This window comes from Budorcas taxicolor, chromosome 5, assembly GCF_023091745.1.
Source record: "Budorcas taxicolor isolate Tak-1 chromosome 5, Takin1.1, whole genome shotgun sequence".
Taxonomy (NCBI): domain Eukaryota; kingdom Metazoa; phylum Chordata; class Mammalia; order Artiodactyla; family Bovidae; genus Budorcas; species Budorcas taxicolor.
In genome coordinates, this window is record NC_068914.1 from 113,906,621 (window position 1) to 113,921,642 (window position 15,022).

The following is a 15,022-nucleotide window of genomic DNA, read 5'->3' on the forward strand; positions in this document are numbered from 1 at the left end:
CTGACTTAATGGGATCTGGGGTTAGGAGACAGCTTCTTTGTATTGAAATATGAAGAATGAGTGGGTACTTAGGGAAGACTGAGGGTTCCAGGCAGTGGAAATGGCTGTGCAAAGGCATGTGCAAAGGCCTTGTGGTGCTAGGAATTGTGGTACTCTGGAAAAATGAAAAAAAAAAAAAAAAAGCTATGGTGGCTGGATCAGAGGTACAAAAGCAGGGAGTGAGGGATGCTTCTGGTGAGGTCAGCAAGAACCAAGACACAGGATGTGTAAAGATTCTGGCTTTCAGCTAAAGAGCAGTGGGAAACCACTAGCATGCTAGAGAAGAACTGGGGGAGTGAGAACTGCTGGTGATGATGCATCTTTGCTTATCTCTGCAGGAGCGATGCAGTCGTACACATGGTCTCTAACGTACACGGTGACAACAGCAGCAGGGTCCCCAGCTGAAAACTCTCAACAGCTGCCCTGTATGCGGAGCACACACGTGCCTTCCTCTTCGGTCACACACAGGATACCAGTTTATCCCCACAGAGAGGAGCACGGGTAGGCGGCTTTCCTGGGATGTTGTTTTACTTTTGCTTTGAAAGGACAGGGTTTACTCAGCAGTGGTTTCCTCAGAGGACAAGAAGGACTTTCCCTTTGTTGAGGTCTGCCCACACCTTGTATGACTATCTCATGCAGTCCCCTCAACAACCAGGTGAGGTGGGCAGGTGACCCACTTGACAGATGAAGAAACTAAGGCTGGACTAAGTTCACTTCCTCAGGCCACATGGCTGCAAAGGGTGGGGCTGACTGAGATTCTGTCTGCCTCCTTTAGGAAAGAAAATGGAAAAGTCCCTTTCACCAGCTCTCCTGGGTGGCTACTTTATAGGCACATAACATACAGCTTCATGGTGGGTCCAAGTCTCAATCACAGGGGGGCTTCCCCACCCAAGGCTGGGGGTCCCTGGAGGACAGGGCTTACTCATGGGGTTCAACTCCAAGTGGGTTCCAGTGGTGATTTGGACCCTGAATAAATAAATCATTTGTTTTGCCCATATTTTCCCCTAAATCTGTAGTGGTGTTACTGTGATGTATAAATTACAAATCCCCTTAAAAGGGTAACCTGAATCATAGCAGCTTTTTGCCATTTTGCATTGTCTTTATGAAAAGACCTTCCTCCTCCAGTGTCTACTGTGCCCTGATCTGAGAAACACTGATATTATAAAGGGCCCTCCTTCTTGAGAAGGTGAGACTCGGCTCTGACGGCACAGTGAGCCTCACAAACCAGGTTCCAACAGACCAGCTGTGGGGGACACAGGAAGGGAGGAAGGAGGACCACTCAGGTCCCTTCCATGCAGTAACTGAGGCCTGACTGTGGGCATACTTGGAGTTAATTCCAAAGGCTCAGGTGCCCCTGCCAGTCAGTGGGACAGCCATTATTTTCTCAGGGGACCCCTGAGAGTATTTCCCCCACACATTCAAAATCGACTTAGAATTGTTTCAGAGAACTTTCAATTCTGCAGAAATGACAGCACAGACACTCATGTGGTCATACACCAGCATCTTTGATGTAAAGATGCTATTAAGAATAGTGGTAACAGTGCTCTGTGTTTTCAAAGCAGTATCCTATGTTTATAAAGTGTCTTCACATATATGACTCTCAGAGTAGCGAGGTGCAGCATTTTTTACAGATATGAGAAACAAGGATGCAGGTAGCCCAGGGCCCCACAGCTGGGAGCTGGTGGAGCCAGGCTTAGAACCGGAGGCTGACGCCTGGTTGGCCATGTTGTTTTCCCCAGGAGAGAGCTCAGAGAAACACGCTGCATCCTTCCCCAAGATGGAGAAGCAGAGGACTGAGCAAAACAAAAACATAAGTCCCAAAGTAATTTCTTCTTTTTTTCCTATTTGACTTCAGGCTATAATGTGGGGCTTTTTACCACAACAGGAGACAAGGTCTCCATCACTAATGATGTTTTGCTCAGGGCTGTTTTAATTCCCTGAGCACTCACTGGGTGGTGAGGGAGGTATGCCGAGGCGAGAAGGAAGACCCACCTGGGAGTTTGACACTGTCACAACAAAGCCAGAGTGGAGACGGTAGGAAACAAGAAGAAAAAGAAAAATGTAAAACAAAAAGAAAGAAAAGAAGGAGTAGATGAGGTTGATTGTTAAAGGTGTCAAACTGCTTTGTTCTCCCTGCTATTACTCACAATATTCCATGCGCCTCCTGCGTTTTAGATACACGGGAAGCTATAACTATGGGAGCTATGGCAACCAGCATCCTCCCCCGATGCAGAGCCAGTACCCAGCTCTCCCACATGACACAGCCATCTCAGGACCGCTCCACTACTCCCCGTACCACAGGAGCTCTGCGCAGGTGAGTCGGTGGTCCTGCTTGCCTGCCCAGGCCTTGGTGAGCTTGATGCCAGGTCTAGTCAACACAATAAGCACCTTCTGCATACTGTGTGTGCAACCTCTGTGCCTCCAAGGGAAGGCTGGTCTTTTCCTCCGTGCCACTTTGTCCCTCCCGTGGCTGCCCACAGTGGGTGCTCAGTCAGCGTCATCCCAACTTGCTTTCACCTACGTGGGTACCGACCATGTGCCTCTAGTTCTGTCCTCCCTTTGACCTCTCTCCTGGGAGCCAGTCAGCAGTGAGGTCTGTTACCCTTTTTTCGGGTGGCCACCTTCAGACTGGATCTTTTGTCTCCTCTCCCATCGCCTCTTCGTGGTGCAGTCAGACCTTCATCAAGTGCTGTCAGGATGGTCATCTCAGCATCATCCTAACTGGTCTCTCAGTTTCACGTGTGTTCCTTTTCTGTCCAGCAGCCCAACCACAGACTCTTAGTAGAAGAGTCTTCCTTAAATGGACCCCTAACACATCATTCTCAGGCCTTTAGGTCTTCACTGTCTCACAAGCCACACTAATCCTCTGTGGCCTTGGTGAATGGGAATGGTGGCTGCCACTGTTACACCAGTGTTAGGTGCTCTCCATGCCTCAGACGCTTTGCTGTCTACTGGCCCCAAACACAAGTGTTGCCAGTTCCATCCAGTTCTGCATGCTTGGTGTCTCTGGACCCTCACCGTCCTTGCCTCAGATCAGGTCTTTATCTAACTTAGATGATGACCAAAGCCTTCCCGTCTGTCTGTCTCTGTGTCAGTAACTTGTCCCATCCTTGGTCCATCCTCAGTACTGCAGCTGAGAGAATCTTTTGGGTAAAACAAATCAAATCAAAAACCTGGCCACAACACTCTTCCTCTTTTGCATATCATCACTTTGAGGGTCAAGTTCAATTCCTTAGCACGTCTCTCAAGACTCATGACCATCTGGGCTCTGCCTGCCTTTCTGGCCTACCAGCCACATCCCACCTTTGTCCCTCCATGCCAGTTCATGTGTAGCTCCCTCGGGTCTTTGCAGATGCTGTTGCCTCGGGCTGGGACTCTCTTTCTCAATAAGCAGAACTCTTCTGCTTATTGTTCAGGACAAGCATCCCATTTGCTGACACTGTCCTTGTCCTTCTTCCAGAACCATATTAGGTGCCACTCCTCTGTACTCAAATGGTGCATTGGGCTTTCCACTATTGGTACACTTCTCATCACTGACTTTCCTGATACCTGCAAGAGACCCCAAAATTTCCTGAAGGCAGAAATTAAGTCTAGGATCCTCAGGTCACTGCACTCATCAAAAAGAAAAGCTAACTGTTACTAAACATTGTCCTGTGCCAAGCACAGTACCAAGCACCTTCCACATCTCCATGGTAACCCTTGCAGAAAGGAAGTGAGGGTAACTTGGTCAAGGACTTAACCCCGGGCAGCATGACCCCAGCTGTACAGGCTCCTAAGCCCTAGCCTCTGTCACCATTCAGAGAGAGCACTCGCTGCTTAATTTAACAGAGGAGTGAACAGGAGGTGGGTCAGCAGAGACAACTGTGGTGTGAGGCAAGCAGGGAGGGAGCCGCAGGAGGTCTGGGAGACATGATGAGAGTTCAGCCTAGGAAAGAGCTTCTGTAGCACTGGTGAGACCAGGAAGTAGAGAGGGGACCGGCAGAGCAGGGAGGCTGCCAAGGAAGCACATGCAGGAGTCTTAGAACAGAGGTGGCAGGATGTGAGCTAAGTGGAGGCTGCAATTACATCAGCTGTCAGCACAGACTTGCCTCCGAGGGAGAGCGCCGAGCAGAGTGTATCCACAATAGATGGGCACTTGGGGCAAACAGGCATCTGTTTTGATGTCTATCTGCAGTCCCAGGGGAGCCGCAGGATAATCCCTAGACAAGCCAAGGAGTTGATTCCTCTAAACCATCACCTGAGGCATTATTATAGGTCTCCATCTGCGTCACATGGAGACACCTGCTCCCTAGGTCCTGCTTCTCTTGGGACCAGGGTCTGTGCTCCCCATGGTGATCCCTTAAATGACTAAGAGCTGCCACCATAGACTGGGTCACACTTTCACAGTATAAGCAGCCTATCCATCCAACCATTCATTCATTCCCCCATGACCGTCAAGTACCTACTGTGTGGCAAGCATTGCCCTAGCCTGTGAGAATAAAGGGAGAAGGAGATGGAGGCAAGCCTGCTTTGAGAGAGCTTCCACTCCAGTAGGAGACCCTGGCGAGACCAAGCTGAGATCCCAAGCCACAGCTCCCAGCATTCTTCCCTCTTTCTTCACCCCCTCATCTCTCTTCCTGAAACTTCTGGAGCTGGTTTTTCTGGGTATTAAATTTTTAAAGCCTCTTGCCATAAAAAGAAGCCACGGGCTCCTAAATGCCCACACAGCCCACAGTGGTCCAAGACAGGCTGTAGCATCCACTCTAGAAACCACAATGGTCCCCAGCTGGAGCACCATCATGTAATCACTCATCCTAACTGGAGAGCTGGGGACTAAACGAACACCCATGGAGGAGCCGCTGAACCCAGACTGGCTGTGGGAGGCCACAGGGTCCTGCAGCCCCTTCACCACCATGCTCTGCGACTCTCAGGTCCTTTCACAACCTCTGACCCCCACCACATACTCACACTCTGCACTTTATGGTTAATGCCTCCGTCTCCGTTTGTAAAGTGGGGTGGGGAGACATTTAGTTACACTACATCTCTGCCCAGGTTGATGGATGAGGTCAGGGTTTCTTCCGGGGAAGGTACTATCTAGTACTTTCTAAATCCTTCCTTCCTTTTTGTCCATTCACACTGATGCACGTTGAGGCACTCTGAAATACATAGGCTCACTCAAATCTCAGAGCAACCTCCCAAGGAAGGCATTTTCCCCACTTTTTAAAGATGAGGCAAAACTCAGAAGGCAATTTGCCCAAGGTCATGCATCTAGTAAGTGACCAAGCAGATTCAAAGGCAAATTCTCCAAATCCCAACCCCAAGCCCGTGGCACTGAACACTTACAGGGTGTGTGTTTTAGAGGACAGGAGGTAAATTCAAGAGGTTACTGAAGCTATTCTCAACAAGCTTCAGGTTCCCAAAGAGGAAAAAACACACACCAAGATACTGTATTTCTTTCCTTTCCTGGTAGTGCGGTTTAAGGTTGAACACACAGGGGAAAATCTACTGTAGGCCTAATTAGTTTTAGCTTCCCAGAGCAGAGGTCAAACCATTCCAATCCTGAATACCAAATATCACACTTCATTATAGCAGACTCAGCGGGGAAAAGATTAGTCTGAAGTGAAGAAAAATCATAATGATAAAATATGGTTAAAGAATGCAATTGGTCATTAACACAAGACACTGCTTTCTGCAAATAAATGCCTACCATGTTAGTCTTACAGAACTAATACAACATCTTTGTGAAGTCCAGTAATTATAGACATCCCAGCATTTATATACTCAAAATAATGTGAAGTCATTTGTTTTTTGAACTATGGTACCGTGTGCCCTTGTTTCTACTATTCATTTGTACAAGACATGCTTTCCTCATGAGTACTACAAAGGTAAACCTCCACACTCCTGCTTGAATGCTCATAATTCCTCAATTAGTAAGTCCAGATGGATGAGGCTGCACAGGGAAAGGTCTGAATTATTCCAGAAAAACACCCTTCTTGCTGCTATGCTGCACTTGTCCCACATCATAAGTGAACAAGGGACAGTATCAGTGGCCCCTTCCCAGGCGCCCCATCCTCATGCCCAACCAGAAAGAAAATAAACATGGAACCTCTACCTGTCTGCAGCCGTGAATGTGAACTGGGTTCTTGAGCTCAAAAGCCGTTAGATCAACCATAAGCAAACTGGCTGGAAAGACACTTACAGTGAACCAGAAAGTTGTTGCTCATTTCTCAGCTGCATAGCCAAGACCCAGCCTTACCAGCTGGTCACACAGCTCTCACAGTGTCTCCAGTGGACCACGTCCAGTGGGTCCTTGATCTCAGAGGCACAGTGATTGCTTCAAAGTTTGCTTAGCATGCTCCACTTTGGGGTAGCATCCTCGGCCAAAGGTGAGTAAAAATAGAAAAACAGATTTTCTCTGACTATAGAGCCAGGCTTCCTGAGTTCAAATCTCAGCTCGGCCTCTGATTAACTTGGTGCCTCAATCTCCTCATCTGAAAAATGGGGATAATTCTAGTACTTATTTCATAGGGTTGTTGTGAGGGTTGAGTGATTCAACAAAGGTTAGGACAGGGGCTGGCTGATAGTTAACACTATCTGTGAATATTATTATGATTATTCTTTGTAACACCACAATTATTACTATTTTTTGTAATTGTAGAATTAATATCTGTCCTCCTCACTATACTAGCCCTGTGAAGGCGAGGGGGTCTAGGTCCTTCCCCTTCTGACCATTATATTCCCAGGACCCAAAACAGACCTGGCTCTTGGTTGGACCTCAGTATACAATGGTCAGTGAATGAAGGGATGAATGGATCCTTACTCTGGCTGTAAGTTGTGTGTGACCGCAAGAAGATCATTTATCCCTCTCCTGACCTCAGTTCCCTCATCTGTAAAATGAGAGGTGGGATCAGATGGTCAATCACTTAAGGCTCTTCCTAGCATTAGTAGACCACGAACCTATGACTCGAGGAAGAATAATATTTATAATTGCAACTATGTTTTGAAAACTTATTGTGTGGAAGCTCTGGGGCTTCTCAGGTGGCGCTAGTGGTGAAGAACCCACCTGCCAGTGCAGGTGACATGCAATATGGGCTCGATCCCTGGGTCGGGAAGATCCCCTGGAGGAGGGCATGGCAACCTACTCCAGTATTCTTGCCTGGAGAATCCCATGGACAAAGGAGTCTAGCAGGCTACAGTCCATGGAGTCGCAAAGAGTCGGACATGACCGAAGTGACTGAGCACACGGACACACTGTGTGGAAGCTCTAAGTGTTTCACATGTACTCACTTAATCGTGACCCAAAAAGCTCAGCAGACGTGGACTGTCCAGCACAGATTTGGGGGAGTTGTGTCCTGGGTGGGGGATGCCTGTTGGCAGGACTTTGGGCAGTGAGAGCCGCCTTTCATGGGAAAACAGGGGGCCACCTATCACCCGTTCTCCAGTAGAGGCCCGTTTGGTGAAGGTCAGGGATAAAGGGCTCATTCTTCTCTCTCCACGTGCAGGAAAGTCAGCGCTTGGTGTGAGAAGTCACTTCTCAAAATAGCATTTCCTAATATGGTTCCAAAGAGGCTCAGGGTCAGTCTCAGCAGAGATGGACTCACACCCTGGTCCTTTGAGGGAATCTTTGCCCACTTGTGCACACACACACCCACACATGCCCACAGACACCCCTCACACACCTCCCACAGGGTGGGGACTGGGGACTTACCTCCATTTTCACATCAGTAGCAACAGCCCTTGATCTGACCTAGAAAAGGGTAACTTCCAGTTAGGGCCTTCAACAAAAAGCACTTTTATCCTGGACAGAGCTCTGGGGACCCCAGGGTTTGTGCCCAGCATCTGAAGGAGCCCCGTGAACCCGGATGTGAAGTGTGAGCGGTGAGGCGGGTGCTCCCATTGGACTGAAAAGCAACTTCACTGGTGGCTTTAATGGCCGGGCCAGACAGCCGGCACTCCAGCCTCTCAGCTTTCAATGGTCTCTTCACCAAGGGGAAGACGAGGCACTGACTCATTTGCAATTAGCTGACCTAACGGGACAGAATTTTCCAGGCCGGATCCTGTGGTAACAGAATTTTATTGTCACGCTGGAGATATTTTGAGCCCGTCTCATTTCCAGGCAATTACTCTTTTGAGCCTGTGACACAACCCCTGGGCACAGCTGCATTGAGGGGCCTTGATCTGGCACAAAAGCCACCCTCTCTTGGGTTCTATGGGGAGGAGGCTGCGTGATACAGTCCCTACGCAGGCCAGGCAAGCGAGGCGCCTCTCAGGAGCATCAGGCTGAGGCCTGGTTGGGATTACCAGACCCTGTGGTCTGCAGTGGGAGGAAGGTACTTAAAGGCAGAGTGACAGAGAGATTCAAGTTTAATGTGCTGTGTTCCAAAGGAGAGTCTTCCTCTCTGAATTCTCTGGACTTCAGTTGTGTGGTGGCTCCTGCCTTGTTTGGGCCAGACTGACGTGGGGGGAAAGAGCTAGCCCAGGCCCGGGCTCCCCTGCCAGCTCATCCACTAGCTCACCATGGGCTCTGCACCTCATCCTAGCTGGATCCTAGCTGTCTCATCAGTGCAACGTGGGGTCGGAGTACATGAACCCTGAGGTTATTTCTAGCAGTAACAACCTAGGGTTCATTTGCCGGATAGTAATGTGGCACCTGCTAGGTACCAGGCATCATTCCAGATGTTGGGAACACGGTGGGGAAGATGACACCACCCCACCAGGAGCTTAGGAATACAAGCCAGTGGGAAGAGATACCTGACAAGCAGGATGCTAAGATCCTGCCCTGAAAGGTGAAGGTGGGGCACTAGCTTGGAGAGACAAGACGTCCAGAAAAGTCTCTTTGCGGTGGTGACATTTGAGCTGAGACCTGAAGAATGATGAAAGGGCAAGCAGGGAAGGGGCTTGGAGGGAGGGGTGGGAGAGACATGCTCCAGGCGGAGGGAACAGGTGGGACGAAATACCTTGAGATGGGAACCAGCCTGGCATGCCTGAGGGCCAGAGAGGAGGTCTCCGTGCTAGGGAGGGGACATGTATCCGAGGAGTTTACTAGAGAGGCTACTGGGAGTGGGGAGCAAACTTTTGGGAAAAATTAAAGACCATTTTGTAATAATACGCTTTAATATTACCTGTTTAGTACCTGGGGGCTCATTATCTTGGTCAGGACCCAGTCTTATCATGGTCTCTTTGGGGTTCAGAGGGGCTGCCCGGCCCCCCCCCGCCCCACATACACACAGCTGCTTTGGGGAGTATGAAAGCCTCCAGAGGCTCCTCGTGGTCTCCTTGGCAACAGCCCTGGGTGCCTCCTCTGCCCTGAGCTCCAGATACCACCTCTGCCCTTCTCACTCTTTTCCTACCTGTTCTTCTGACTGTGTAAGGCAAGCTGTCTGTCCTGTGGAAGACCAAGCCCTCACTACCAGACGTCCTTCTTCACCTGTGAATAGCTGGTTCTCTTTGCCTGCTTTGGGCCTAACAGCCTTCCCCCACTGCCCCTCAGACTCCCACTCAAAAGGCGGAGAACAGTTCACTTGGCCCCCTCGGCAACAGAGAGCAGCCATTGCTGTCATAACCCCTTCTCCTGGCTTGTCTAGGCTTCAGTCTGTCTGTCTCCCTCACACGGAGGCAGCCTCCCACCTAATCCCTCAGGGCTCCACTCTCCAACTGTCAGGGAAGACAGATGGGAGAACAGAAGACTTCGCACATTCGCAGGCAGACTCTCTCCCTACTCGCTGCCCTTGCCATCCTGGCTGACTGGCTCCTGTTCATGTTGGCGTGGTCCTTAGCACAGCAAGGAAATCTTTGTGTTGACCAGCCTGCAAACGGAGAGCTCTAGCAAAGGGAGCCCAGGACTCCTCCCCTTCCTCCCCTCTGATCTACTAAAAGCAGCTCGTTTGCATAGCTGTCTTGGAAACTGAATAGAATGTAAACGAAGCAGCACTTTGGGGCACTTCTCTTATTTCTGATTCTTTCTAGAAATGTGTGTTTTTCTTTTTGTTTTTGTTTTGCCTTGTTCTGGTAGCTATTAGCACCCTTTTCCCTGACCTGCACAAAAGCACCTTCCTCCCCTCCCAAGGGGCTTATCTTGACTCCTTCCAGGTTCATACCAAGGCCAATAACTCGCCATCCTATCTTCTAGGACTTCAGTGAATGTGAACCCAAAAGAGATGTTCTCTAAATGATAGGCACTAATACTAACCTTCGACACTGTTGACTTGATTCCTCTTCAAAAACCTGCTTTTAGGCTGCAGTTCATAAGTGGATTCAATTGCAAAATGCTATTTTTAATGAGGTCGTTGTGTTTTTCTTGGCAGTATTGTTCTCTTGGGTTGATGGAGTGGGACCTATCACAACTCCATAAATGATAAAATGATACAGCTCAAACCCATCCATCCATCCATGTCTATTTGGACATACTGTGACTCAGGTACACACGCACTCACTCTTTCTCTCTCTCTCCTGTATTCCCAGTGGGGTTATTCCTTCTTTGGGGTTTGACTTCCCCAAACATTGCAGATGAAGAGCACAAAGTCTGTATGACTGGTTGAATGAATATCAGCCCAGCTCTGGCTATGAAATGTTTTGCTCTTCTCCTGCCGGATGCTTCCTAGACCAAGAGTCGGTCTTGCAGAATCTCACTGATGACTTCCCACAAACTTTCATTAACAGAGTCTTAAGAATTTAACGTAAACTGTGAACGTGACTGATACTGTGTACATGCAACTTCAAGCTAATTTTAACTTTGTGGAATTTCTTTCCCCTCAACAAGTACCCTTTTAATAGCCCCACTTCCCGGATGGAACCTTGTCTGATGAGCAGTACTCCCAGACTGCATCCTACCCCAGTCACCCCCCGATGGCCAGAGGTGCCCACAGCCAACACGTGCTACACAAGCCCGTCTGTGCATTCCACGAGGTATGGAAACTCTAGTGACATGTACACACCACTGACCACGCGCAGGAATTCTGAGTACGAGCACATGCAACACTTTCCTGGCTTTGCTTACATCAACGGAGAGGCCTCCACAGGATGGGCTAAGTGACTGCTTTCATAGGAATCCATATTTAATATTAATAATAATTAATAATAATAATAATAATAAACCCATCACCCACCCACCCCCAGAAGACTTTATCTCTCTACATTGTAACTCCTGGACTATTCCTAGGCATCCACTTTCCTAATGAACATGAGGCTGGGATTCAGGGCGGGATGAATAAACTTTAGTTCTGAAACGGGGCTCACTAAGAGTCAGTGAGATTGGGTTCCTGTATCCAAGCCAGACTTGACTGTACAGAGCACTATCTCAGGCAGGCCGACCGACCCGTGACATTTCCCTCTGTTCCATGACTTCGCAACCACTCCCAGTAAACCACTTATTTTCCTGTTGACAAAAACTCTTTAGTCTTGAAGGATGGATACTAGAGACAGAATCTGGTTGGCGCTCTTGGATGGGCACATAATTGACCAAGAGCATTCACCTTTCTATCCGGCTGTCATCTTACTGTACAATGAATGAACAGCCCTCAGAAGTGTCTTAAACATCCCAACTTGCTGGTGGTGTCAGCACTGCTTCCTGGAGCACCAGGGCTAAATGGAGGTGTCCAGAAGTGCTAGAGTCCCTGTTACACTCACGCTGTCACCGTCCCTGCCTGGTCTTGGAACATAAGCACTGTTGAGAGGGAAGGAAGAGGCCTGTTCCGTATGCCTTAAGTAGATCGAGGTTTGTAGAAGACCGGTTCTTCTACATTCAAGTATTTGTCTAAAGTTTGCACAATGGCTAGTGTCAGCAAAAGGCAGAAGAGCATTTTCTAAAGTTCTGTGAGAATGCGGACTTATGGCATTCAGTATCACACTCAGCTCTGCTGTATTAACTTTGTGAACCTGAACGGACCAAACTTTTAACTTACCAAGCACCAAGTGTGAAGACAACTTTCATGGTTCCTTCATAAGACTATAATAATTTCCGACACTTTGATAGAAAAAATTCAAAGCTGTGCCTTTGAGCCTATACTATACTGTGTATGTGTGGAAATAAAAAAAATGTATTGTACTTTTGGAAAATTTTTTCGTAGGCATTTTTCTGTCAGATTTGTAGCAATTTGTGAGGTTTGTTAGAGATTAACATAGGTTTTCTTTCTGTATTATAAAAAACACCAAGAAATTATGGTGGACCTATTACCCTATGGGTAAGAAATAAGTGGAAATATGACATCGGATGTTTTAGCAATTGTTCTGTAAATAAAATCTTTGATCACACCACTCAGTGTGATAATCATGTCTACAGCTAAAATGGAAATAGTTTTATCTGTACAGTTGTGCAAGATATGAATGGTTTCACACTCAAATAAAAAGTATTGGAATGACTTTCTTTCTTTTTGTTCATTTTGCGTTTGATACGACCTCTGTGTATGTGTGCACATATGTGGTTTTTGTGTGTGTGTGTGTAATATATATGACATTCTAAATACCTATGGTATAAGTAGGCAAAACAAAAGTAAATGGTCTTCTATAGTTGTACTTATCGAGTTCCTTGTGATCTTGTCATTATTAAAATGTGGATAGGCCACACATGCAGTCCTTAAAAAATGATTTAGCACCTACAACCTGATTGTAAGAAGCAGTCCTACACACAAGGACTGACCTAAAGTTTTCATGATGGCTAGTGTCAGCAAAGGGCAGAGCCTTTCAGCTCTTACAGAGGATATTATTCTTCAATGCCAATATCACTAGGAGGTCCCCTGACTCTCAGTTCATTATGCTTTAATGATCGCTAGGTGTAAAGATATTTTGAGCACAGTGGTTTAAATGCTAATAAACTTCTGAAACAGGACAATAATATTGTTAAATAGTTAATAAATATCAACAGATTTTTTTTTCCAGGACTGCAGTTTGATTCTAGGGCTGGAAAGTGAGGCAAAATTATTAAATGCTTTGCCCAAATGTTAAAGAGTCTAGGATCTATGAGAAATTCAGAGCCACAGATTTCCAGAAATGGCAGTACTGACTATTTTAACTAAAAGGCATGAGAATTTGACAACTCAATTTGCATTTTAAAAGGTTTATTTTTAAAGCCAGGCTCTTACTTGCTATTACATAACATATGTACACCTGAAAATGCTTTGGGGATTAAAATTATACATTTTATATAGTATTCCCTTTAAAAAAATTAGCTGTGTTGTTCTACCAAAAGAAAGCAGATGTTGGATTTCACTCTGATGGTAATTAGTTTGATCTTTCGGCCAAGGTCCATTAGTTGGCTTTATATGAGGAAAATAAGGGAGAGGAAGGATGAAATTTCATATTTAGTCAGTGAAAATAAGCCTGAGAATAACCAGACCTATTGCTCTCTTTACAATCCAAAGCTCATGCTCCAGAAATGAATGGGTGTATTAAGTCTGACTTTTGACCTACTAAGCACAAAAAATTAAGCAGTTGCCAAATTCTCTGGCCAGGTAGCTGCTGCTGCTGCTGCTGCTAAGTCGCTTCAGTCGTGTCTGACTCTGCGCAAACCCATAGATGGCAGCCCACCAGGCTCCAGGCAAGAACACTGGAGTGTGTTGCCATTTCCTTCTCCAATGCATGAAAGTGAAAAGTGAAAGTGAAGTCGCTCAGCCGTGTCCGACTCTTCGAGACCCTATGGACTGCAGCCTACCAGGCTCTTCTGTCCATGAGATTTTCCAGGCAAGAGTGGTGTAAAGTAATTAACCTCCAATTACAATATATATATATATATATATATATATATATATATATATATAAAAGAGTACTGGAATGGGGTGGCAGCAGTACCTAATATTGAAATAAATGACACCCATGTACAGAAGTACTAACCACAAGCTCTTTAAACGCACAGATATTTAGGCAAAAATAGTCACAGCCAATAAGGGCCTGAATCCCGGAAAATACAGTGATTGCTCCAAGAACTTTGCAGAGGAAAGAATGTGTTCACAGCACAGCCAGGAACCGAGAGTCATCAGCACCACAGGAAGAAGGCAGCTTCAGGTGAGGCAAGTGGCCCCTGGGCGTTTCTCTCCAGACCACAAGGGACCCATCTCTTGGGAGATGAGTGGACTACCTGTGTTCCCAATTGTTCTAAAGCTTCCACTTCAGAACAGAGAGGGATATGAGTAAGAAAAGATAACTGCTGTGAGTTCATGACTCAGCTGCACCTTCTCTCCCTCTTGACGGTTCCTAGCCAGTCACCAAGATGGGAATGGGCAAGGTCGGCCACTGGGAGTGGGGCCAGCCACTTGTCAGAGGAAGAACAGAGGAGTCCTGGCAATAAAGGGACCCTCCCCTCTTCAGGACACTCTCTGAAAAGGACTCTGCCAGCTTGAAACTAGCTGAAGTCATGAACGGCAGCCAGGATGGCTCACCCACGTCGCAGGCCTGTGGAGTCCAGGCATCCATCCTGCTGAGCCCTTGTCAGGCTTCTAGCATAGCCCAGGTCTGGGAAGAAAGGGGAGCTGTGGCCCCTCGGAGACCACAGCCTGGTTTCAGACCAATCAGAAATGTGCATCATCAAATAAACCCAGCCTCACTGGAGAGAGGGCCTGAAATCATGGAAGGTGACCTTGGAGGGGTCACCTCCCCACTCTGGGCCGTGAGCAGGCCTGCTCTATGACTATGACATCCTGAATTACATTCTGTGTGCTGATGGACCAGGGCAGGCAGATCTGGGTGAGGAGGGTGGACAGCTTAGGGAAAACAAAGAACAGACTGGCAGCTGGGCAGTGATTCAGGGAGGCAGCCACAAGAGAGAAGGCGATGGCTCCACCAGCTGGTGCTAAAGAAATGGCCTGAGATTCACATCCACGAGCTGAGCCCATATCTCTGCACCACCATCACCAAGCAACACCCCTTCCTCGTATCTGATCCCACTCTCTCTTTCACGACTCCACTGGGGCAGTAGTCTCCTGCTATCTCCCCCATCCTGCAGATCTGTCCTATTTGCTTTAACGTGACATCAAACAAAATGAAGCGAATCTGGAGAAGGAAAGAGCAAAAACGA

General features: G+C 47.5%; 1 protein-coding gene across 1 annotated transcript in view; it reads left to right on the forward strand.

Annotated features, from left to right (window-relative positions):
- RFX4 (regulatory factor X4) overlaps positions 1–11,050 on the forward strand; it is a 152,285-nt gene extending 141,235 nt beyond the window's left edge. The window contains exons 16-18 of the mRNA XM_052640515.1: positions 378–540; positions 2,215–2,353; positions 10,778–11,050. Of these exons, the coding sequence (XP_052496475.1) occupies positions 378–540; positions 2,215–2,353; positions 10,778–11,050 (575 nt within the window). The remainder of the gene's footprint in view (positions 1–377; positions 541–2,214; positions 2,354–10,777) is intronic.
- The last annotated feature ends 3,972 nt before the right edge of the window (positions 11,051–15,022 follow it).